The 26,023-nt window shown below is 40.6% G+C and overlaps 1 protein-coding gene and 1 long non-coding RNA gene across 2 annotated transcripts in view; one reads left to right on the forward strand and one right to left on the reverse strand.

Moving 5' to 3' along the window:
* The window catches only part of stard9 (StAR-related lipid transfer (START) domain containing 9), a 43,518-nt gene that overhangs the window by 15,502 nt on the left and 1,993 nt on the right, over positions 1-26,023 (reverse strand). Inside the window, exons 2-21 of the mRNA XM_023430760.2 lie at positions 23,277-23,346; positions 20,907-21,023; positions 11,124-11,240; positions 10,828-10,860; positions 10,642-10,703; positions 9,938-10,050; positions 7,820-7,962; positions 7,548-7,615; positions 7,261-7,358; positions 6,899-7,099; positions 6,087-6,184; positions 5,924-6,001; positions 5,567-5,644; positions 4,564-4,743; positions 3,554-3,605; positions 3,016-3,141; positions 1,720-1,802; positions 1,491-1,552; positions 802-995; positions 122-602 (exon numbers count right to left, since the gene is read on the reverse strand). Coding sequence (XP_023286528.1) covers positions 122-602; positions 802-995; positions 1,491-1,552; positions 1,720-1,802; positions 3,016-3,141; positions 3,554-3,605; positions 4,564-4,743; positions 5,567-5,644; positions 5,924-6,001; positions 6,087-6,184; positions 6,899-7,099; positions 7,261-7,358; positions 7,548-7,615; positions 7,820-7,962; positions 9,938-10,050; positions 10,642-10,703; positions 10,828-10,860; positions 11,124-11,240; positions 20,907-21,023; positions 23,277-23,346 — 2,454 coding nt within the window. The remainder of the gene's footprint in view (positions 1-121; positions 603-801; positions 996-1,490; positions 1,553-1,719; positions 1,803-3,015; positions 3,142-3,553; positions 3,606-4,563; positions 4,744-5,566; positions 5,645-5,923; positions 6,002-6,086; positions 6,185-6,898; positions 7,100-7,260; positions 7,359-7,547; positions 7,616-7,819; positions 7,963-9,937; positions 10,051-10,641; positions 10,704-10,827; positions 10,861-11,123; positions 11,241-20,906; positions 21,024-23,276; positions 23,347-26,023) is intronic.
* LOC147817712 (uncharacterized) lies at positions 15,370-17,957 on the forward strand. Its single transcript, XR_015436118.1, has 3 exons — positions 15,370-15,682; positions 16,210-16,315; positions 16,412-17,957. It is a non-coding gene; the product is annotated as an uncharacterized LOC147817712 (long non-coding RNA).

The following is a 26,023-nucleotide window of genomic DNA, read 5'->3' on the forward strand; positions in this document are numbered from 1 at the left end:
CTGTAGAGGAGAGAAAAAGAAAGACTTAATCGATTCTAAATTTAGGAAAATATTCACATATAGGGAGGCACATGCAACCACAAAACTTTTACAGGTTTTACGTTTTACTCTATGTGCTCACCTGAAAATAGGAGTGTGCTGTGGGTAGAGCCGGGAAAGAAGATCTGATGAAAATGAGTGTCTACGAGAAGCGAATGGTCGTCCTTTAGGCTTTGAGGAGGACCCCAGCTCAGGAGACTCGGGGCTGTCCAGTCCAGGAGGCAGGGCCTTTTCCAGCTGCTGCAACTGCCTCTTGGCTTCCAACAGATGCCTCTTGCGGGCGATTCTCTCCAGCTGGTAGTGCAGCCTTTTCCGACGGATGCGGCTTTCAGTACGGCAAAGGGCGTGATGCTTTAGTAGCTCCTCCTCCACTGCCTTCTTCCTGGCTCTTACCACCAGGCAGGGACGATCCACTGTCAGATCTTCCTGTTCCTCAGACGCCTGACTTGCCAGCCGCTCCAGGAGGGATGCAGGGATAACGTCTGTTTGAACTCCAGACTCTTGGGTGACTCTCTGCTCAACAGTTGTCAGGCGTTGTTTCTCTTGCGTAATCCACTGCTCGACTGTTCAGTAAAGATTCAAGGAGAGAATGTTGAGTGGGTGTAAATATTTTGCACCTATTTTATCAAAAGACAGAGCATTATGTAGTTTTTCATTGCACTTTAAAACTAGTGATTTCTTGGAGGGGGTTTGAAAGTTGATGGGTATCTACATGAGCAGCAGTAACAATTTTCTACATGTTGGTGTGTGGAAAGTACTTACTCTCAATGTGCTGCTGTCGCAGGTGAGCCTGCTCCCTCTCCAGCTCTCTCTCAGCCCGTCTTTGTGCAGCCTGGATCTCCTGTCGCAAACTCTCCACGTAGTGCTGCTGTTCCTCCACCCGCTGTCTCGCAGTAGACTCCTCACTTGGGGAGATACAGGCACCCGACTGCCCCTGGAGCTTCGCTTGTTCAACACTGTAAAACAGGCACAAAGATTCAGGATGAAACACAGACTGAGAAACTATGATGGAATAGGAGAAACAAGGCAATAAGAAAAAGGTATAATTTTACCTCAATTAAGCAGAATTTGATGTTAGAATATAGTAGTTTTGTGATGAGAGTGGTAGCTTTAAAGTAAAAGCTACTGTTGTTAGTTTTCAGTTCAGCGTCTCAGCAGTAACTAAGCAACGCCTGAGCATGTCCTATAAACATCTATCTGGGATTGCTCAGGAGGGTGGGGGCTAATAGAAGCACATGCCATCTCCACCAACTGGAGGGAAACATGCATGAAGCACTGTCCTATTTCTACAGCATGTTCAATGGTACAACAATTTGTACTTTTTATCAAATGTGTATGCTGTGACTTGGCAGAATAAACTCTCTGTACACCACACACACAGTTGTGAATATTCTCCTGAAAAAAAGACTGCTGTGTTGTTCTGTGACTTTCTTTTTAGCGGCAGTATTTACCTGTGGTCAGGGGTCAAAGGGCAAAGGTCAATGTAGGTGCAGGTCATACCGCCTTCACTAGCCTGAGAATAGTAAAGAGAAGATCCACTGTGTTATTTATTTTTTGTATCATCAACATGATAGTTTACCACCTGAAGTATCTCAATTATCTGCTCATCATCAATATCATCTTGATTTACAATTTAACCAGCAAAATGATGCTTATTTTTTTCGGATAAGGAGCACTTACCCGTCTGCGTTCCCGGAGGACAGCTGCCTCTGCCGGATGGTTGAAGCGGAACTTATGCATTTCTCCCAAGGTGATCACCATCCCTGGAGACAGAGAGACATATCCTTCATCACAAGCTGTGCTTATCCTGTAGCATTGTGTTGATGTAAGCTCAGGGCACAGGTGTAGGGGTGCGGGTGTGGGTGTGTGTGTGTGTGTGTGTTTAGTGTGTGTGTGTGTGTGTGTGTGTTGCAGTGTATAAGCGCAGCAGGGTGGGTGTGAGTGTGTGTCTACATTTTTATCCTTAGGATGATTCTGTGTATTTCAAGTGTGTGTGGGCATAAATATCATTGTACATTCACCTACATATGACATCCAGCACACAGCCACAATCACTTGACAGGCCTTAATGCTCAGTGTCAAGTGCTGTTCACTCTGATTTTCTGTTTGGCTGTTTATGTACATTACAAGCATTAATTGCTTGTAGTATGTGCTGAATTTACAGTTATATTTACAACTAAAGTTATTATTTGAGTTTCATCAAATCAAATTTATCCTATTTATGATTGCTATTTATTCTGCTATAGCCATTTAATGTATTTACACTCCTTATTTACTTCTCTATATAGAAGTTTGCATTGTAAGTCCGCCATTCCCACCCCGGATTTTAATTGTAATGCACAAGGGATTCACAGAAAATGACTGCAAGTACTACTAGATGAATTCAGAAGATAAGAACCAATGTATGCGCACCCATAATTTGTGTGTATGTACAATATGTCACACAATGACAGAATTTGGAAGAGCAGAACAGGTGGTTTTGGGTATTTTGCAGAGGAAACATACTTGTATTAGTACAAGTAGAGCTACAGCGATTTACAAAGACGACATCAGAGTTTCATCATTGCCAAACAACTCGTGAAAAGAAAACAACCCTCTGAAAGTCAGGACTTTTCTGCCCTCATTCATCAATAAACAATAAACAGAATGCCACAACATCAATCTAACCAGAACTGAAGTTTTAAATTATCAACTCTGTCAAGTGTCGGGACTAAGATAATCTTCTATAGGCATAAGAGTGACAATAACTGTGCAGGAATGTTAAAAGAAGAAGTTGTATTTATTGTCAGTCAAATAAAAGTGGTATAAACGTTGCATGCCGGCATATCTATAGAAGCTCTGGTCAAAAATGAAAACATGCGACTACTACATTGGTCTTTTTGCTGTTCATTTCATCAAAAAATATATCATTTGTGTCCCATCTAGAAGAAAAAAATGCAATGTGAACAAACTGTTTTGTTGAGGACATGAACTGACCTTGAGCCAGTCTGCAGGGCTCAGTGACCTCCCTGTCGTTGAGCAGGCAGGAGTAGCCTGGCAGCGGCCTGAGTGTTACCACACCTCCACAGTTTTCAATCTCACAGCTGGAACTGCCCTGCAGAACTAGAAACGGAAACCAGAAACACAATCGCACATACTGATTTAGGAAGCTTTACTCAGGCAGCTGCTGTACTGCTGAATATATTCAGTGCTCAATGCAGCATTTAATGAAAAGTTAACAGGCCATTTAAGGACATATTATGTTTTATTATCCACTCTCACTTAACAGTTACAATGTACCATATATCCTCTGTGTGATACCATAGTCAGTGAACTGGATATTCTTTTTGTTGCCTTGTGTTTTTTGCTGCATGTTTTGTCTAAAGCTGTCGGTTTGTTGTATGTTTACTCTGTGATAATGCGTAGTCGTAAGAGGCTTTGAGGATTTCCAAAAAAAAAAATCTCATTATACAGTTTGAAAAGGAATATTCACAGCTGAATGAGGAACCACGGAAAGCAAATGAATAACTAATACCTATTTGTTGCTCTTCAAACTGGTCTTGAGGTCCAATGTGGGTGACTCCTTCCTGCAATAAAAAAAAACCATGATGTAAGCTAAATAGCCGCATAAACAAAAACATCAAAACAAACCACATCCATACTTGTCATTAACAGGGTGTGCTCATAACAAAAGCGATAGAACATATAATGACACGAATTTCACACAATGTCCTTTGAAGAGCTTTTGTCCTTTCACTTCTAATCTTCCACTTAGCTGACGGGAAAAATACCATTTGTTTACTTTGAAGTCTTATCTAATGAGATTAAAGGCTTTCTTATATGGTGTCAGGACCACATGTGCTCCCAGGTGGCCTCGGCTCTTCACATGCGGGAAACAGTGTAATTGTCAGGCCTAAGGGTATGCTTGTCATTGTCAGAATCAGGACAGCTTAAAATCCCCTGCGTCCTAGCCTCAGAACTAAGAGCTTCTTATCCAACTGAGCTTTATGCATTGTGGAAGACATTCACACAGAGAGATGGGAGATCGACAGGACAGTTGGAGGGTAGAGAAAGAGAGAGAAAAAAAAAGGCAGTAGAAACACACCTTTTCTCAAGAGTTTTTCTAGCAGAACAGAGAAAAATAGTGGAAGGAGAAGGGGGAAGAATCTAGTAGACAGAAAAAGAGATGGTTTCAGTTCAGACAGCTGACAAAAACAGTAACATGAGATTTGGGAAAAGTAGAGCAAATGAAAAAAATATAAGCGTGTGGGAGTTTGCATCATGTTGTTCACACAAATGTGTATTTTTAGTGTAACAGCATGTGTGCAAATGAGTGATGTGAGTCTCTAGGGATGAAAAGAAACTCAGAAAATACAGATATGAAAGTACACCATCCCAAATAAAAACACTATTAACATTAACTCCATCACTTTTACTTGTAATTCTAATACCTAAAACCAACATGTATTCATATACATATCCAACTGTGTACTAATTTACACTGAAACCAACACAAGACATCTATTTGCATTCCTGTCGTCATACCCTGAGGTGATAGAAAACGACCCCGGTGCTGAGAACATCTCTGTCAAGGGTAACCAGGTGTGGCTGGAGGGAGTTGATGAGGAAGCCCGCCTGGTCCCTGTTGATGTCCACACTGTACTGCTCCAGCAGCTCTTTCTTGTCTCTCCAGCTCTCTGACCAGTCCTTCGTCAGCTGCTCCACCTGAGGAGGAGACGTGGATGAAGATGGTGAAGGAAGATCGTGGGGAGAGGAGAATGAAAAAAAACTGAGAGGTGGATAAAAACCAGAGTGGTCGATTTCTGTGGTCAGGGAGATAATGGTGATACTAATAGCAGTTACTTTTACAACTGCCAGTGCTACAACCACTGCTACTAAGACTATTACTACTGCTATTATTAATAATGATGGTTTGTTAGATTAAGATTCATTAGATATACATAAATGTTAATTTAATTTAAGTAAACTCTTGGTTTAAGTTAACTCTCAAACCACCAAAAAAAAAAGAAACCCAGAAAACCTAAATAACAGTGTGTCTTTCAAGAAACAACGTCCCGGTCCCATCTTAATCCACAGAATTTTATATTTATATATTTCTATGTCGGGTAAAAAATAAATATATAAGGAGAAATCTGTCTCAGGATATCTAAAATAAAAGTGGGAAAGGAAAAATCCTGTCTGAACAGCTAGATACACCTAGAGGCAAGTAAGAATGTTTTTGTCGTTCAGGTGGACTGATCATTTACTGTATATCATATAATTTATATAAAGACCCGCAGTCTAAACTAGAGTTTGACTAGAGTTGAGATTTTAACCCCTTATGGCCACACGACATAAATGATGAGAAATCTGCCCATCAAAGGTTGATGCAGCTTATTACACTGTGCCCTGATTTTCTTTTTTGTGAAATATCTGTCAAACTCATGAAAAACATTCCACTGAATATAAAAGCGCACTGGTTTGATGTGCCAAGGACTACTGTAGTACTATCTGGCAGATTTAACCATCTGTGTCGACCCTGGGTTACCTTTAGTTCGTTCTGTAGCACGATGTCAGAAAGATTTCCATCCCTCTCATCACTCAGGGATGGACTGGGATTGCGCCGCTGTCAGTCAAAAGGGTATAAAAATGATCAGTCAAGAAAAACAGTGGAAAGGGAAAATGACACGATACAATGCCACTCAGGGGATTAAAAATGTCACAAAGACACAAAGTACTATATTAAGCCTTTGGTAAAAAAAAAAAAAAAAATTGTAACGTGGATATCTCTTTTATTCAAAGCCTTACAAGTACTAGAGGGCTTTTTTTTTTTGGGTAAACCCAGCGGATTGGGTAAACCCTGAGAGAGTTAGCTCTATGCTCTAATGATAAAAGGTCACCATACCATTTCAAAGCTGAGCAGCATACTCTTCAGCCTGTCAATCTCCTCTCTCAGCTCCCTGATCAGACGAACATTGGCATCCTGTACAGAAATCAAAGCACACACATTAACCTACTAGAAACATTTAGATCAAACATTACATTTTGGCATCGGACTTTACACTGACCTCATTAACACGTGGCTTGTTGACAATATTTCTGGCATGGGCAGCATAGCGCAGTGTGCTGAGGGTCTCATTGTAGCTGTTAGCAGAGGGTGAGACCGCTGCAACACAGAAACACACAGGACAAGATACATGTACAGCAATTAACACTCACATCACATGAAACAACAATGTCAGTTTAATAAGTGAGACTACAGTGGCACCGTAATTTTTGTTTTGGAGGCATATACAGATTTCTATAAAGCATTTTCACAGCATCACCATTGCTCTTCAGAGTAATACCCCACCATCCAGGCAGCCATCAGCTTCAGTTAATGCCAGAGCAAAAATTAACTTTGATCCAGATAAAACAGATATTCACATGGATCCTTTGCAAACCAAAATACATGTATATTTTTGGTGAAAGTTACATTTAATTTTTATGTGACAAGGCAGCTGTGAGCAGGGACTGAAAAGTGGAAGAGTTTTTCTTGTCAATACATTCAAGTGCTTGTAGGAAACTCTTTGACAGAAGAGACTTGATTACAATCAATGTGTGTTTAAAGAATACACAATTTACTGCCATTGTTCTTAATAACGACATTCACATCTATTTCACACATCACGATCACTCACTACTATATTATCCGTTGCGTTATGGGGAATTGTGGGATCTAATTTCACCCTAAGAAGTCAGGAGATCTCAGCTCTTTGATGCATCGATTCTAACCGTATCATCTGTCTTTTGGGAAGTTTCCCAGGTTTATGGAAATGCAATCTAATTCAAATCTCTGGAATACCCCTTCAACAATAATACTGACACCTGTGACACTTACTTGCAATCATAATGGTCTTGGAGTTGCCGCCCAGGCTGTCTTTCAGGAGCCAAGTTAGGACGGAGTCTCTGTAGGGGATAAAGCAGTGCCGCCTCCCTCCTCCAGACAGGGAACTGCTGTGGCTACCCACCGTGCTGCCATCACCCTCTGAGGCCATGCTGTTGATACTCTGGCAGCTGCTGGACATCTGGGAGTTCTGGGCTTTGGAGGCAGTGGAATAAAGAGGTACAACGTTTGTGGGATGCCCCGATAAAGTAAAATGGACTTTAAAGATTTTACGCCAAATAAAAACAGCAATCTTAAACATTATCACTTCAGCTTCAAATTGCAATCATAAAAATTTTAACAGTATCTTAATTTACCTAGAGCAGAAATAACGATGCCCAAAGTGACCAGCGACTTGTTGATGTTGGAGCCCTCCGTCAGTCTATCCCTGCAGTAGTGGGGGTCTGCTCTCTCACTGTCAAAAAGAAAACCAACACATCATGAGGTTCATGTCATTTGAATGTAGATGAAAAGAAAATATGGGCTATGGAGAAAATCTCAGCGCAATAGCTAAGGTCCACTAGGGGGCAGTTTTGTCAATGACTTTGGGTTAAAAGATGTTGATAAAAAATCAGGACACAACAGAAGGAAAAAAATGTTTCACCTCCCAGCCAAGTCCACCAGGTTAATCTTGCTGACAGTTTCTGAAGGAAGGTTATTTTCTAGGATTGCCTGTGGGGGAAAAGAAAGGAGCAATCAGCTGGGAATCTGCTAATAATGATAAGTGCTTCACATTAAAATAGATGCTAACAATATTGACTGCTTGTCAGAACGCAAGGAGCAATTACTGGCAAAAAAATCTGAAAGAGAATCATTAAAAGACTGATTTATTAACAGATTAAGTGTGACTGTATGGGTGTTGAGGGAGATGATGACCTGTGTGTACTGGATGGTGAAGATGGCGTGGGATCTGCTGCTGGCATCATGGTTGTGGGTGGCTGCAGTGATGCGGTTGGCAATGCCTTCCTCCAAAAGGTCCATGGCCTGCTTGTAGTCTGTGACCACATGCTGTGACAGGTCTGATGAGACAGAAGCAGACAGAGAAACAAAATGTTACGAAATCTGTGCAAATAAACCGAGAGCATTAAAAGGTTTATATCAACCTGAAGATGTTAATTTAATAATGGAAACTCCCTGAAACAGTAAGTGTCATCCAAGTGCATTCTATTGTTGGATATCAAGATGCACATTTTATGATTGTTGGGAATTGAAAAAAACACATGATTTTATAGGGTCATCAAAAAAACATGTTGAAAGAAATGAAGAGTAAGAAGCTCATAGATTTACATTTTACAGTTTAGGTTATTTATGGCTGCCAAAGGGTTACACTGGTAAATTGAGTAAAAATTTATAAAAAATACACTATCTAACAGTTTTTATAAACATTTTGTAGATCTCAAATTGATATGAGACTGACACAAAGACACTGAGGCAGAGGAGTTAAACAACCAGAGAGATAGAAATGTGAAAAAGACAAAAACAGGAAATATGTCTCATCATTGCAAGGCTCCTGTTTGATTTGTAATATTTTCCCACAGCATTTAGTTACAAAAAAATCAGTGACAATGCTCAGCTTCCACGCGTGAATCACATCAACATAAGTGGATGTTAGACATGTGCAGATTACGGCAGAGTCTGTAAGTGCTATAACATCCGGTTAATTATTCTTTGCATTCATTTAGCCAGTAACACAAATATCTGAATTATTACAAAACATTAAGAGTGACGATAGAACGCTAATGGAAGGATCAGTGCTGATAGAAGTAAAAGCTGTGAGTCCTAAATGTGCTCTGTGTGTGTCGTGACTTGTTCTCCCTGGAACCACATGGAAATGACTTCACTTCCTCTGGTCATCTGGGATTTCTCCTGATACAGACAATAAGTGGATGTTGGGCTTTGAACACAGAGAGGTGGGCGGATGAGAGAGAAAGAGAAAGAAAAAAAAAAAAGGAGTGGATGAGGAGATGGAAGGAGAAAGAGAAAAGAGAAAAACTAAAAAAGAGGCTAAAAGAGGAGTCTGGATTAGAGCCAGGGCGGCCAATTCTGGACCCGATCAAAAACTTAACAAGGCAACAAAATTCCACTGCTGACCACATACCACAGTGGCTTATAAACTAAACATACAAGACAAGAGCATTGCTCAAAATACTGCAGACCATGTTACACATCCAAGTCCATAATTTGACAAAATTATGTGTCTGCGTGTGTATGACAGTGTAGAGACAGAACATTTAACATTTAGTATCCTCCGTCATCCTGCCTCTCTACATACCAATTGTTTCTGACAGACTCTTTTACTATATGATCAACTGCTAAGTGGTGGGATAAATTTGACAAATGGTCCATGGACACTTCTTAGAACTCATAATCTGTGAAAGCACCTAATCATAATGCCATAAAATTTAAATATGCAAAATCCTACTGTATGTCTTAGACATGAGGTTGTTGCAAGATGATTGAAAATTAGTTTTCTCCAATGCGGACTCACAGACTTGTTATCTTATTTTAATCTCAGTGAAATTACTCTAGTAGGTTAATGAGAATTTGCAGCCTCTAGACCTCTAGTTAAGTATTTAATCAAACAGACAAAGAAAAAGACAAAAAGCATAAATGATTAGTTGATTTTTGAAGGCAATATTTTGTGCAATTATACCTGGAACTGTGTTAGAAAATTGAATTTGAATTATAATTCATTAAATTTGTTTGACTTGCTTTGTGTTTTTAGGATAGGTCTTTATAAAAGTCCTTGCTGCTCTACCGCTCCTGCAGAGGTTTTCTTTTAATGTCTATGTGCATCATTCATGTGCATATCATATCTTTATCTACTACATCTTTTAAATTGCTATCTTTTTAATGTGCAAAGAAATAAACAACATTAAAAAAGTATTACTTGATTTAGGTGCAAGGGTTGAGAATCAGCATTAGTAAGGGTGCCTTTCAAATTTGAAATGTACAAATTTACAAAGTATAGCTGCAGCTGCCCTGAACACTCACCTTGTACATAGGGTCCTTTCTCAGGGTGCTCTCTAACTCTCAGCGAGGCTCTCTTCTTCTGTTCTCCTCCTCTCAGCAAGTCTCTGACGCGCTCATTATAGATTTCCAGGAAGCTGCAAGGACAGAGGGATAGGACGACATCCTACTATGAAGACATAGCCCTCATATAATCTCAGGACTGGATCAGTTAATGCCTATTTTACCTGTGCTGTCACACTCAGATGCTGAATTTATCTAATTCCTTTTCTGCATCCTTATTTTCCACAAAATCTCATGAGATATTAGTCTTTGTTTAAGTCTACTATTGGTGTAACATGTGACAATGGACTCTGGCTGTATAAGTAGGTAGTTGTAGTGGTCTGTGTTTTTTACTGCTGGTCCAACCAAATGATCCCACAAATTTCACTGGGTTATATTGTTGAAAATACAAAAAAAAAAAACAGATAAAATTGGCAAAGCATAACTTCTGTTCAGTCGAATTTATATTATTTTCAGTAAGTTGAGGAAGTTGGTTTAAATTGTTGGGGGACTCCTCCACCAATGACAAGAAAATCAAGTTTTGAACTGCATTTTATTGCCTGTAGCTCTGCAGCATAATCGTTCTGTAAGTACTCATCTAATTTGAATTCCAGCGTCATGAAAAGGCCCAACTGCACTGATTAAAATGGAAAAGATATTAACAGAGTCTCACAGGAACAACGTACCTGATCTCAACTCTGCTTGAATTTTGCCCATCAGGAAAAGTGTCTTCAGACCTAAAGAGACCCTGCAAGGGAAGAATAAATATAATTACATCATTACTACAACACCAGATACTTAAGAAGCTGAATTATGAGAGTGCTCACTTCATTTATGTTGCCACTTGCACGGATTATTATCAACTATTTTACCTGACAGATGCGAGGGGTCAAGCCAAAGGAGTCCTGACAGCATACGAAACAAAAACAAAACACAGAATGAGCGTAAAATAGCATTCATTTGACAGTTGACATGTACAACTGAGCCACAACACAATGCTTTTCTTATTTGCAGTGTAGCATGGTTTGAATTTGCACTTTGTGTAAGTGCGCTGACTTGTTTGTGCTGGGTGAGATCAGTTGAGGCTCCAAAAGTTCAGTTAAATCCAATCAAATAACACTTCATGCCATGCAGTGATGCTGGTGCACACTCCACCCCTGCGCCTCACCGGTGTCCCCATCATGGTGTAAGTCTTCCCAGATCCCGTTTGGCCGTAAGCAAACAGACATACATTGTAGCCCTCAGAAGCTCCGGAGAGAACCAACACACCCAGGTCCTGGAACACCTGAGGAGAGTAACAAACACACCCTCAACCACAAATATACAAAGAAAGACGAACTAAGAGATGACTATAAATGATGACTTGATTTCCCTCCTTGTTTTTCCAAAATGTTTATATGATTAAGCAAAGGGCTGATACGTGATGGAATAACTTTAAACACATTTTAAATAAAGAGTAAGAAAGAAGACTCTGAAAACACCTCTGAAAGATTGTATTACTAAAAAAGTAAATGCACTTGAAAATTGATGAGGTGTTCACAGTGTAAGCCAATGTCCTTGATCTTAATCGCATTGTGTTTTTACATTGTTTATTCTTACACCAAGGTTTCACGATCACAATGCTGTGGCACCAGACCAATGGCAGGGAACTAATGTTTTTCCTGGTGAGATGTTTGAGTAAGGAGCAGGGAGGTCAGCTAATACTCTAGGTAAACAATTTTGCAGAATGTGTATGTGAGAGAAGCAACTGTGAAGGTAAAAAGAGTTTGAGAAGTGACTTTGTCAGGAAAATAAACCTTGCCTGAAAGTGCAGTGGTGATACGGGGGATACAGGAGAATCCCACTCAAAACAATCAACTGAGGCCTCTTGTTTTCTTTCTCTCTGTGTCTGAACCTCAGATCCAGAATCTGAACATTATTAGCACGAGGCCAAATCACAACCTCCTTTTTTCCTTATCTTTTTGGAAATTGAAATGTTATTCATGTGTTGCATGTGTGCACTCAAACATGAGTGAGATGAAAAACTCTCCATAAATCACCAATTATTGTACCAATTATTTTCAATCAATTGGTCGTTTCAGCTCTACCTGCGGCACCAGTGCCAAACAGTGTACAACACCTAGAAAACCAGTCAGAGTCCACTGAGTTTTAGAGTTGACAAACAGCCAACCAGCACCTTAAAATAAAAGCCTTGTGTTAATGTTGCAGAAAAACTGTTCAAGTCAAGTGAGAGAAAGCGCTGGTTGGATGTTTTTCCATGGCATCACAGGGGCATAGAATTTGCTGATATTTGTTTTTGATTAGTATCAAAGTCAAACACATTGTATGATGATAACTGATTTTGCTGCACATGACGCATTCTGCATGGTGAGTAATATGGGTGTTTACCACTTAATTTCATGTATCATAATAGTCAGCTGTGCCTACTTTTGTGTGTGTGCAGGTGTTACTGGTTAGAGGTAAAGCAAATGGATAAAAAAAAAATGTTCAGTCTTTTCTATTGTTATCGTTCCTTTGTTCATTACAGATAAGCAAAAAGAAACTACAACAAAACCAGCTCCTTGGGACATGTGGCCTCATCAGCAACCCAACAGCTCAGTCCAAAGGCAACATGTGCCTTGGGGGGCAGCAACCTGATCTAGACCAGACCTGAGACACAGCACATTCCCCTCCAGAACCATAACACACCCTGGGATCAGTGAGAGGGTCCCCTCCCTTGGCCCCTGAGCTCAAGCCTGGACCACATAGACTGGTGGGTAAGTACACAGAGGAGAGAGGAGAAATGCTCTCAGAGGTGAAGTAGAGATACTTTCAACACACCTCCCATGTGTGTGAGAGTGTGCGACTACCAACCACTGTCAGGAGAAGCGAGAACCTGGAGTTAAGCCTGTGTATACTCTAGGCTTATAAAATGGGGGGGAATAGGTTTAGGTTGGATGTGGTTGAAAGCTCTTGTGAAAGGCCCGGGCCTTGTGAAAGCAGCCTGAATGGATTCGCTGGTCATCTGGTTGTTCTTAAGACTGTGCAAATCTGTGTGTGTTAACATTCAACAGCCTTGAGTTTTCTCTGAGAGAAGTAAAATGTTCAACACCGACACGGTGGAGTGAAGCTCACACAGAGACCAACGTTTTATTTAAACCACCGTGACCAAGTGGTAAAGTATAACCAGTCAGTAAACTAACACCCAATGTTAGGACAGAGACTTTCAACATACAATACAGAATACTCGTTACCTGCTACGACTGTTAATCAGCACCTTAAGTCACATAATTACTTTCTGTTGCTTTGCTTTCAAAAGCCACAGAAACTGCAGGAAAACACCAGTTTATGTCAGTTTTTGGGTCAATCAACAGCAAATCAACAACATTTTTGATAATAGATTCATCCATTAAGTCATTTACCAAGCAAAAATGTCAAACAATCTCTGCTTCCAGCTTCTCAAATGTGAGGATTTGCTGCTGTTCGGTTTAATATCATTAGAAACTGAACATCCTCCGCTTTCTGACAGTTTACAGACTAAACTGTTTTTCAAAAAATAACTATACAGATTCATCATTAAAGAAAATAACTAGAGGCTGCAACCCTAAATCAGACCGACACCATTTTTCCTCTTAAAGTATTTCTCTGTAGCCTAGCCAACCATGTGCAGACAGCAGCCACGTGCAACTAGTAAAAGTGGTGCTACAACGGCTGTCTTACTCAATGACCTTATAAATCACCCAACAGGCACTGTGTAAGAAACATCTCACACATCATTATTCCTATGCATAGGAATTTTAACCCTTTTTAACGAATGTGTTGTTCACATTTTTCAAGAACCTGGAAAGTATCATTTGTGACAAACATTTAAGCTGTATACAACAATACATAGTATATAGTATATGCGAGTCTACAATACACAATAACAAACAATATTGTAAAACCAAAACAGAATATACTATTTAGTTTGAATTTTGTTTTATGCCAAGAAATAAGTTGAGAAAGAGAGCACCTTACGTAACTGTTGCTCAATAAACAGTGTCACGACTACAAAGTGTGCAATTCACTGGAGTCCAGACCACCAACTGTTGCCCCCTGCTTCTTGGCTGAATGGAGGCTTAAACATGAAGACAAAAAGCAGCACCACCCCTGTCTTGTCCTCATCCCACTATCTTAAACCAGACACAGACACACTCTCCTCCCTCAAACAGAGAGAATCAACACAGCCCTTGTTAAAGTTGACCCTCCTAAATTCACTCTATGGGGGCTACGACAGGGCTGAGGGTCCCTCCAGGCTTAGCACAAAGAGCAGGAACTTCACTTCAACTATCCGCTCTTTCTTTGAACCTGACTCTCTCTTTTTACCTCTGTACACTATTCCTATTGTTTTCTCTGTTTCTGCCATTTTTGCTGTTTGTTCTTCTTAAAAGTTTGCAAAACACTTCAAGCGATCACTGAAGAAAACACCAAGAGGAGCGTAAAGAAAAACATTAACTTATTTCAACCTATTGTGCGAATTAAAACTGTGTGTTTGAGTTTGTCTAGACAGGCAACATCAAAACAATCCTGTTGTTTGTCATCACTGTCACATCAAATTAAATCACAAGACTGTAATTTGTGTCATTATACTCTGGCTGCCTAAATGGACACAATGGCCCTCTGTCACAGCCTACTTTCACAGTTTGCAGCAGCCTGCAGCAATGGGAGGTATTTTTAGGTTAACAAAGCAGGTGAGGTAAGAGACAGGTCCGGAATGGAAATGTACTCTAGAGATGGAGCAGGAGAAAAACAACTTGGAGATAAAGTGACCAGACAAGAGGCAAAGCAAGCGCGCATGCTGGTCGGTCACAGGGGACAGACTAAACACTTCCATTAACAGGAAGGCTGTTGTCATCAGCGGGCTGTTGCACGTGTGTTTGTGTGTGTGCCTGTGTGTGTGTGTGTATCTCTGACCAGTTCAGAGACTGGGAGGAAGCTGCATGCACAATAAGTACAAAAGCTTCAGAGTTTGCTTCCCTCTCTGAGAAAAAAAATGTACAAACAATCTAACAATGAAAGAGGAAAAGCAGAATATAGTTTTCATTCTTGTGCAGGAAATGCAGGTCAGATTCATTGGGTCAAAACAGAGAGGACGGAAGGAAGAATAAGACACGGGTTTGGGGTTAGGGTTAGTGGCAACAGGCTCCAAATTGTGCAGAAAAGGAAGGCCTGATTTGGCAGGGATGTATGGCATATATACTTTCTCAATTCAAAAGCCAGTTGATGACTTTTTACACAGTTCATCCATGATGATAATATTTCACTCCATCTCTCCAATATAAACCAATCCAATAATGAAAACAGACAAACACTGGTGGAAAACAGCCCTCAGAGAAAACAGGTGTCACTTTAAATGCAGGTCAAATGCTAGCATTACAATTTGTAGTATTTTTTTTTTTTTATTGCATCCACTCATGCATGCATGATAAAATATATGGCTTGCAGCAGTACTCTTTAAAAACACCACAATCACAGCAAACCACTATCTCCAAATGAAATGGATGGCCAGGCTCACGCCAAAATTCAAATTTCAAGTAAAGCAATGCCAGGAGCTGGAAAAAGAAAGCAGGTCAGACTCCACACAGTTTTAAATCAATACCACCACATGACATGTATGGCAGCCATTTTCTAACTAAGCGGTGACAAACAGAGAGATATTATTTTGTAAAAATCTACTTTGGCAACAGATCTCAAAAGCAAAGTTGAAAGGTACGTACATCTAATGTGCATCTAAGTAGGACCAGACCTCTCAGACGTAAATGAGGTCTGAACCAGCTGGGTTTCATGCCAGAGATCTGGACCATGATAAATACTGTGTTCCATATTTGTTTTGAAACATGGGAAACACTTTTTTTCCAAAGAGGGCGCCTGGGTTGTGGCCTTGTAACACAGAAAAAAAGTGGAGGAACGCAGTGAAGTGGGTGAGAAATGTTGAGAAATGATGGCAGTCGTGAAAGAGAAACGACAGCGTGATAAAGACAGGCTGACAAGAGTGAAAACGTAATGCCACTGTAATGAGTTAAGTCCTATAATCACAGGCTGTGTAAAATGCCAGTTGCTCGTCTGGTTTTATGTGGCCTGCCGTACACTAAACCGTGGAGAAGTATTTATGTTTAGTGCGTGTGTGTGTGTAAATGTGTGTAAGATGTTGTCATGGGTGATGGCAAAAGGCCAGCCAAGCGAAGTGAAGTACTTTGCCACATTTAAAGACTTCAGCTTCTCATTGCTTTTGCCAGGTTTGACGCAACCAAGAGGACCAAGATTAATTTTCCCTCCACAACTGCTCTTGCTGGGAGGGAGTGTCTGAGCACAACACAAAGACACAAGACTGCAAGTGAAAAAGTAAGTGCAAAAGGAGATGCCACTTTCTCCCAGTCAGTCAAACAAAAAACATCAATTTATATAAAACAATTTCCCTTGCTTATTCTCCCTGTCCAGGAGTGGACAGCTGCAGCAGAGGCGAGGGTCACTCGGTTCCCGCCCCACGCTTTCCAACTGGGTCACACAAACACAACAGCTGGACCCTGAGCAAAATTAAATGCTTTTGTTTAGACACAGGGGAAAAAAATGCCACTAGAGATCCCTGTCCTGACTTCCTGCGAGGAATCGAAGTTGGAGAGTCAGAAGTGAAAAGAAGGAAAAACGCTCAGAAAGGAGCACAGGGAGGACACAGACAGGCAGACAAAATCACACACAGCGAGAAGACAGAGAGGAAGCTGTTTGGCCAGAGTTCAACAACGCTCCAGTTTGTCACACTTGGACAGAATTTGTAGGTCAAATTAGCATGGAAGGGCTGAGAGGCTGCAAGGGAGGGAGGAGGGAGAGACAAACAGATAGGCTGCTCTTCATTACTCAGGCCTCCCTACACATGGGAACGAAGGACAGTGGGGAAAAAAAAGAGGAGCAGAGCACAGGGAAGTGAAAAAATTGAAGGCAAGGGGCACTCTGGTAGTACATTTCATTTTTCAGCATACACTACTGCTGAAACTGACAGTGGGGCAAAGGCTACACTCAAAACAAATAAATAAAACCATATCTGGAGAAGGTTTGGGGATTTGCTGCTCCTCCCCCAATCCTCGTTAAAGAGGCCAGAGCAGAACACAGTAGAGCAGAGCTGCATGTTGCACTCTTTATTGCAGACTGGAAATTACTTCTCCAGCCTTCAGACTGATGGGAGCCCTGTGTGATATTCATAGGCTACAGTGGTACAGTATAGGTTCCTTGAATAGAAAATAAACTGGTGCAACAACTACTATTCTTTCACTGTTTGATATCATTTGATTTGAGAAGCCACACCCATCTGTTAATCCATAAATATGATATGGGGAAAACATGTGATGCTGATGGATACTGCAATATTGATAACAAACTGGATTAAAGAGAGAATTTTTTTACCTGTTAGGACTCTATTTGTGATCCTTAATTTTGTGTTTCAATTTCCTGTTATTGACATATGACTCTATTTTCATTTCCAGGTGATGGCAACAGATCCACAAAGGCTGCAAAAAATCCTTTACATTAGTCGTTTTAAGAATACAAAAAAAACATACAGCTTGTGGAAGTGCATCAAAATGGACAATGGGGCTTATTCATGAATACAATGAGCAGCTATGAGGGAAACAAAATTTTTTTTTAAATGATTAAAATGCCCCAATGTTGAGAAATCCTTAAAAAAGGGATTCCAGGCTATACTGTACATGTGATTTCTAAGGCTTAATTTTCTACCGTTTTCTTCTAATATCTGTTTGCAAGTTACTTGAGAAAATAAGTGGCAGATTAGAATCGATATTGAAAATAATTGTTAAAATTTTGGAAATGGATTGGATGGATTTTACAATGATGCAAAAGACATTAAAAAAAGACTTAGAACGATATTCTTACATCACTCAGCTGAGGTCTGATCTGCACACTACTGTAAACTGCAGCAAAGCCTGACCACGTCACTGTTCTCCCTGACTTAAGTCTTAAATCAATAAACTGAAGATCCAACCACTTTCAGTCTCTCTTGTAATAACTCCTGTCATCACCTACTGTAACCGTTTGAAAGCCGAAAGACTATACATAAATCACAGGTGCTTTTCCTGTATCCACATGGTCTAGATCTCATATTTCTTTGTTGACAGCATGTGGTTTAAATGGCGTCCTATTTGTAGTTAATTCGTACCAGGCTGAACTGGACTTTTGGCTCTGGGTCCAGCCTTGTGTTGAGGGGGAGTAAATGCTCATGTGAGTGTGGAGGATTCTTCATATACACAGAGAAACTATTCTTCACCCAGTCTGCAGCACTACTGACACACAGACCTAGAAATACTGCAAACATAATCAAATCACGCACTGCATTGACAGAGGCACAGAGAGACAGAGGAAGAGGAGGAGGAGGAGGAGGAGAGGGAAAAACCCCAGCAAGCTGACTCCATTTGGCCATAAAAACAGCATTGTGCTCTGAGCCGAATCCTCAGCAGTGACGTCTTTGCACTGAAATTTAACTGCGAAAAACTTAGTGAGGCAGATGCGAGCTTGGCAGGCGTGAGCTGAGGGCTGCAGAGGCACAAAATTCGCATTCCCGCATTCTCTAATCAGTTTCTCTTGCCATTTGCTATCTCTCTATCCAGGCTCTAATTCTCTGGTTTTCTTTCACTTTCCTCTCCAATGGTTCTTACCGTCAGAAGCAATAAACAAGCTGAGGGGTTTAATTTATTAAATAGTGGAAAAAGCTATTTATTAGCTCAATATCTACGCCCAAAACAAAGGCAGCCGCATTTAGACAAATGGTCCCAGTTCACTTATGCATTAACTCAACAGCTGGTTTCCATTATGGATTATGGTTCTCTTCCAAAATCCTACCTCTCCTCACCTGATAGAGCCCTTTCCTTCCACTCTACTCAACCTTCTTCAAGAAACCTTTTTCCCCCAAAGATGCAACTTAAAAACTGAGCCTCCCACCCTGTAAAACAATCTTTTTTTTCTTGTGGGGAGTCCTCAGTGACAAGAATGCAACCAGGTCTGCATCCCAAGAGTCACATTTCTGACTTCCCTCTCTGCTGCACAGTAGAAAGAAACCCCCACATGTATCTGGTGTAAACTATCAGTGATGCATGGACAGCAGACAGTGCAGAGCAGGAGTTGGGAGGGAGGTACAGGGGCTGGGAAGCCAGTCTCTAAGGGGCGCTGGGTGTGGTTGGATAGTGCTGGACTGGAGAGGCAGGAGTTAATATCCAGTTTCCCCTTGTCTCAGTCTCATGGGGACTAGGGAGTAAGATGAATTCAGTCCCTCTTCCTGTTATGAAAAAGAGTAAAGCATACTAAAATATATTTTCAAAGAAGAAACCATGAGACAATCTGGTGCTGGCAAAAGCTGTATGTGGTTAGATATTTAATAAGAGCAAATACCTAAATATACTACCACTATGAAATGAGACACAACAGAACATTGTTGGAGAATTTTGGTTGTGGCTTCCAGTCTTCTCTACTTTTTCAGTCACTCACTGTTTCTTCAAATCTACCATAGAAATAACTGCCCTATGCTTAATTCAAATATTTTCAGCTGCGATGTGATCAGTAAATGGTTGACGTTGTCATCTAGTATATTCTTTGTTAAAGAGACAATTCTTTGGATTGTCATGCAGGAAAAGAGGTCAGATTAAAATCCAGCGGCTCTGTCCTTCACTGGTGCCCTTCCGCCCACCCTGGGTCAACAGAGGAATGTCTTGTGGCAACCAGGCCACTGTGACTGGACACAAATCTGCTGAGGATAGAGGCAGCCAACGCCAGAGCCAGGGAGAGGAAAAAAAAAAAAAGAGAGATGAAGAAGTGCTGCGCTGTCTGTTGCTCAGTGCAGTGTGTAGGCCGTCATCAAAGCCCCATCTTTCTTAAATACTTACAAAGGCGGCTCTGACAAGAAGAGAGACAGGCAGTGAGGGAGTGGCAGAGGAGGGAACCCCATGGACAAAGGAAAGGAAAAGTGGACTAACTCTAACTATTGTGCTGAACAATGAAAACTCTATAAAAATACAAATTAATAACAAGACATTTAATCTAAAAAAAGAACTCTATACGTATAAGTTTTGGAGAGATTTCCTGTAATGGAAGCAGGCAACACTTCCTCTCAATCTGGAGCCCTTCTCAGGTTCCAGAAACACCCTCCAATCAAAGCAACACAAAGATATCTAATTACCCAATCACAGCCGTGACATGAAAAGCGAACTGACTGTAGCCGTGCCATGTCTGAGGCAAAGAGACTTCTGGGTAACAGATAGAGCTGATATCATATCCCCTGAGTGGCCATCTGTGTAAGAAAACATACAACACAACACACAACCCTCTTGTTGTGGTTTGTCTACAAAGAGAGTGTTTCCTCTGGGCTCTTTTCTTGGTACAGAGATTGTGTCTGCCCAGTGTCAACTTGTTTCCAGCACGCACATGGTCTCCACCCACAACAGGGCATATAGCATGGCACGAAAACAAGAAAAATCTTAAGGTAGCGCTGCACAAATGGTTACATGTCAAACCAGATCCTAACAAATTACCAAAAATAGATATATTCATCCATTACAAAAGGACAAACTGTTGACTAATCTCACTTACTACAGTACTACACTACACTGCAATATTCTAGTATTCAAGATTTAAAAACAAATATGGTGATTGTTTCTGCAGGAAGTCCTTTGTGCTGGTTCTCCTTTCTGAATCTACTGCCCGGTATATCTGCGAGGGTTTGATTCACTCGATTTAAACTCAGACGTTGTAACACACTGGGGAGGGATGTTATAGCATGTATGTGTGAAAATTATGGGAAAATTTGTAATGGCTGTAGCAGTTCAGTGAGTAAGCTTAAGAAAAAAACCTTAATTAGAATACTGTTGTACTTAGGGTAAGGTCAATAAGCGGACATTGTAATTCATATAAACAGCCAGTTAGGGAGTTGGGTCATTACCTCCTCCTGCGAGGCATAGTGAGGCTCTGCAGGGTCCACCGACCAGTAGCAGTAGTCAAAACAAAACTCAAGAAGCTTCTCCCTGGAATCTACAGCACCGTCTGCTCGTCCATCCAGCTTTAGGGAGGAAACAGAGGAGTAAAGGATTAGTTTTTGACTTATCTATTTGATTATCTCCACACAGTAGCAAGGTGAGTGATATCATATCAGAAATAAACAGGTGTTTGTATTACAGTACTTCATGAACAGATAATACAGTACTACACTGCACACTGACACACACTTTATGGGGACAATATGTGTATGCATTTAATAACATGAAAAGTGAAGTTTAAATAAAAAGCCAAGTACTACAGCTTTTGTTTTTAAAGGGTTGCTTGGGTGTGGAATTGCAAGCAAGCTGTTTCCATTCATTAACAATGCATTCACTCCTCCTCCAGTCCTTTATTCGCCTCGGTGCATTAACACTAAACACCTTTCTGCTTACTGTGAGTGAATCCTGAACTGAGGAAAAACAGCACAGCAGGATTTGAACTTGTCCAGGCACAGCAGCTACGATGAAAAACAGTGCAGCATCTAAGCATTTCTTCTAAATCACTGCATTCAACCTAGAGAAACATCTCAGTTCAGGGACGCTCACTGTATTCCCGGATTTTCTTTGAGATGGAGGGTTGTAAATCTCAAATAAATGTCAGTGGAGAAAGTGCCATGTGTAGCTAATCTATAAAGGACGTCTACCAAGACCATATATCTATTCAAACAAGATGGTGCTTGCCTGGGCTTTACTCTGCCATTTTTGTTGTTATCATCATGATCTATCTGTCTATTAAATATTGCCATTGATTATTTTCATGAAACACACAGCGTTTTCTCGTTCGTTTTTCTGTTGAGCTGCTTCTTTTAAAATAATATGACTTTCAATGATAACTGGTAAAAAATCGAAAATACTAATCCTTGTACACCTGTCACCTGTTTTGATCAAATTGCATATGCTTTATACATACCATCAAATTAGAGCTGAAACAATTAGTCTGTTAGCTTGACATCTTTGTCAGTTGATCTGCAGCACTGAGCAACACTAATCCCTGGGTATCAATTTGTACACGGCAATTTCCTCGCTTGAGAGAGTGATTGTTTAACCCCTGAGCACTTTTATGAAATTCAACAATGGCCTTGTAGTGTGAGGGATCAGCCAGGAGAAACACCAGCCACAGGCAAATCTCCTGTCCAACAGAGCTCCCACCACTGACAAACAGAGTCAGGGAGAATTAACTTGACTGTTTGTAAAAGATAACCCTTTATCTTTTTCTTGTTTCACAAGTTTTAATTTAGTTCAGTAGGTCTTAATAGCTCGTATCACTTGATGTTTATAAGCGTTACATTATTGGCCAGTAAAATCCACGCTTTTTTCTGTCTCATATCCTCCGAAACTGTCCCACTTTCCATAAATAATCATTCCCATGAGACCCGCAAGAGCCTTGAAAGTCTTGATCTTTTTCCATGGCAGAGGGAAGCCATATGTGGTTCGTCTCTGTCACATCACAACAGATTCTCTCCTCCCCCCACCCAACTTCTCTCTACACATCTGCATGTAAAATGTAAGTAAAAGGAGAAATTCTGTAAGTACCAAACAAAGTAATATCTGTGGCAAGGATGGAGCAAAATGTGAGTTTTGAAATTAGTTTCAAGCTGAATTTCTTTTATCTTTTTGTAGGTTTTGCATCACATGGATATTTTTGATATCATCTTCAACAGGGCTACTGCAAACTGTAGCCAATGCAAACATTCACATTAATGAAAAACAGTGTGTAAGATGTTCCACACTGGAACTGTAGAGACAGCACCAGACTGCAGTCTGCAGGCAATGGAGCTCCACCAATCAGACAAGTCTACCCAGCCATCTGACACAGCAGGTTGGTAACTTGGTGAAAGTATCAGCTTACAAGACTTCATAGCTCACATAATAATTATTTCCAAATGTGCAAAGCCTCCTTGAAATCTATACTAATTTATAGAACAAAAAAAACAAAACAAAAATGACCCTTTTCAGTCAACAGAAAGTATAAAAACATAGAAAACTCCTCTTGTCTGGCAAGTAAGACTGTTAATAATAACGCCTGGGGTCCTGACTGCACAAGAATGGTCTCTCAACCTGTGTGTGTCTCAGTGTGTATGTGTGACCTCAACACATATGATAAACAACTATGACATCAAGCAGGAAAAGGCTGATCCAAAGCTGTAAACATCCTGTTGCTGTGCTAGATACCCTCTACACTTTACTCCCAATTCACCCAGTGAAACGCACCAAAAGACTCCCAAACACAGACTCAATCTAAGGTATTTTGGGTGTTTGTATGCAGAAATACTCACCTTCACATTTTGGATCCTCACAAACTTATCCTCCACCTGAACCGCTAGCCTTCCTCCATCTGCACCTTCCCTGTGGACAAGAAGAGAGCAACTGTCAACCTTAGTCAATTGAAGAAAACATTAACTCGTGCTTCCAACCGAGAAGAGAAGATCTAAGGGACACCATCAGTATTGATTAGCGTTTCCTAATCCAAATGCAAACCGGACAGGGATTTAACAATGGTTTCACTTTGGATTCAAATACTGCATTATCACCCTACAGTCTGTTTCAAATTGGTTTAAAATCCCCTTTTGCTGTTCTTGATATAATTGAGAGGGTGTCCAGATAAATCTAGGCTAGCTCAACTTGACCGGTGGCCATCACATGACAGTTACAACAATGAATCTTTGTGTGCATGTGGATGTGTGCATGTGATCCATGAAATTGCTACTCAAGAGTTGTGAGTACCACTGACCAGTTTGAGATTCAAATGAAAACAGACCCTCACACTCTCCAAAGACTTCCTCCAAAGAGACAGCCCGGGCTGTTTCCACAAAGTCGAGAGAGTGTGCAAGTGTTGTGTGTGTGTGTGTGTGTGTGTGTGTGTACAACTGGGACCAGCATGTGTCCTCGCATGTGTGTGTGTATGGGAGTAAAACAAGGTCAGCTCAGCTGTGTGTGCTTCAACAGCTGGACCAAGTGCATCTGATGCAACACATGCGAAGCTAAAGGCAATCACAACAAGGAGCTGGTAGAATTTCGATCTCCAGGAGCGATAATAATGGCAAAAGCTGCCCGTAGTGCAAATGCTCTATCTCTGTGGTGGGTTAGGGGCAGACGAGGAGGCTGTTGTAATCGTCACCTCCCCCTGTGCTTCACCACGTGAGACTCATTTTGCCAACCCCAGCACTGGCGACCCAACCCAAAACCACCAACCTTCAATCTCAGGCTCTAACCAGCATGGAGGAGAGGAGGCTGGGGGTGGAAAATAGTCAACCTAAAAAAAAATGTGCTTTGATACAAACCTAGGACAAACAATTTCACAACTGGGCTTACATGTTTCTCGCACATGTGAGAGGATGCCTGCACTATCAGGGGGGCCCTGGGAATCCTATTGGTCAACTAAAACAAAGAGCAACACACTTCTGTGCCGGACCAAATGAGGAAAGTAGCTTACCAGGCTGGTGTTAATGTTATCTCTGTCACACAGCATGCCCTTATTCAAATACACGAGTAAGGAAATACATCTTTCACTTAAAAAAAAATAAGAAAAGAAAAGAGGACAGTATGAGTGTCAGAGCCAGAAATCAGGAAGGACAGATTTGCATGACAGTGAACATTGTATATAAGAAATCCTTTTGTTATGCAAAGAACCAGGAAGACTGGTTGAAAGAATCATTGTCCAGCGCTTCATTGCTTGAATAATGCTTTGTTATGGTACTGTAGTGGCCTTTAGTGCAGCACCCCTGCAAATCAGCCTGCAGGAGTTCAATTTAAATTAGTGTACTACTACTACAGAACTTATATGCACTATATCTCCAGACCCTGAAGACCTGTTAGTCAACATGTTGTAGCAATTTGACTGTTAATGTAAAGGGGTTCTCCAGTGGAGCAAAGCAACTTTACAACCTCCTTGTTCTACTTCAACAGTGGATTTTACAGCACTGTAAAATAAGGGGAATGTTTTTTTCCATAAATGCCTCTAAATAAATAAATAAAGGGAATAGGTTAAGCTTAAAGTAAAAATTCAGTATATTTTGTATACACAGTATGTTTTGTATACAATTATAGTGTCAGGCTGATTCCAGGGAAAGTTTAATAAAGTAATGAACAAGAATATTTCTATTTGATGGAGCCATATGCAGCCATAAAAAACATGGAGTCTTGAGTATCAGTCATTGTCAGCATTATCTGGCTTGAAGAAATGGGACAAGTCAATACAGAAATATGATACTGTCAGACAGAATGGAATGATATGATTTTTTTATGGATGGAGCTATTGATCATTTGCTATACTGATGAACTGATTCATCATTTTGTCTATGCAAACCATTTTCCAGGGGTGACATTTTCAAATTGATAGTTTTGTCCATACAAAGTCCCAATATATTTAGGTAACTACCATGTAAGAGAAAGAAAAACAGCTTATTTGAGAACCAGTTGATCAGCAAATGTTTGGCATTCACACCTGAAAAATGAATTCAACAATTAATAGTGTTCAGGTAATTTTATGCTACTAATGCTACTTAAGCTGAAAGTGGATGTGAAAGGGTTAAAGAAACTTTAGGCTCTGGCTGCAGTCATACACACAGACAGGCAGCTAAGGTGTGTACATCAAAATTAGACCCAATTAGCCTAATGGATGTTGTGTAAAGATACATGGCTGCAGTCAGATACTTTAAGCCTTACCTAGCTCCAGTTTTTTGTACATTACTCAGCACCACACACACACACACACACACACACACACACACACACACACACATACACACATGTGCCTCGTCAGACAACACTACTGACAGCCACAGATGTCATTATTCACCATGTGCACCATTTGTTCCACTGTAACCACTGTACAAAGTTTTTTTTAGACAGTTAGCTACAGTTAGCCTCCATTACCGTTTTGTGTATCGTAGAGCAAAACGGACAATATCGCAAATACAAAGGGGAATATGAGAAGCATAATGTTTTGTATATAACTAGCAAATGCCCATGGCTAGCACCGGTGGCAACAACAGCTCAGACACGAAGTTAGCAATGGAGACAA

The sequence above is a fragment of the Seriola lalandi genome, unplaced genomic scaffold (genome assembly GCF_002814215.2).
Source record: "Seriola lalandi dorsalis isolate HSWRI2012SDOR001 ecotype SW California unplaced genomic scaffold, Sedor1 jcf7180002054911, whole genome shotgun sequence".
Lineage (NCBI taxonomy): Eukaryota > Metazoa > Chordata > Actinopteri > Carangiformes > Carangidae > Seriola > Seriola lalandi.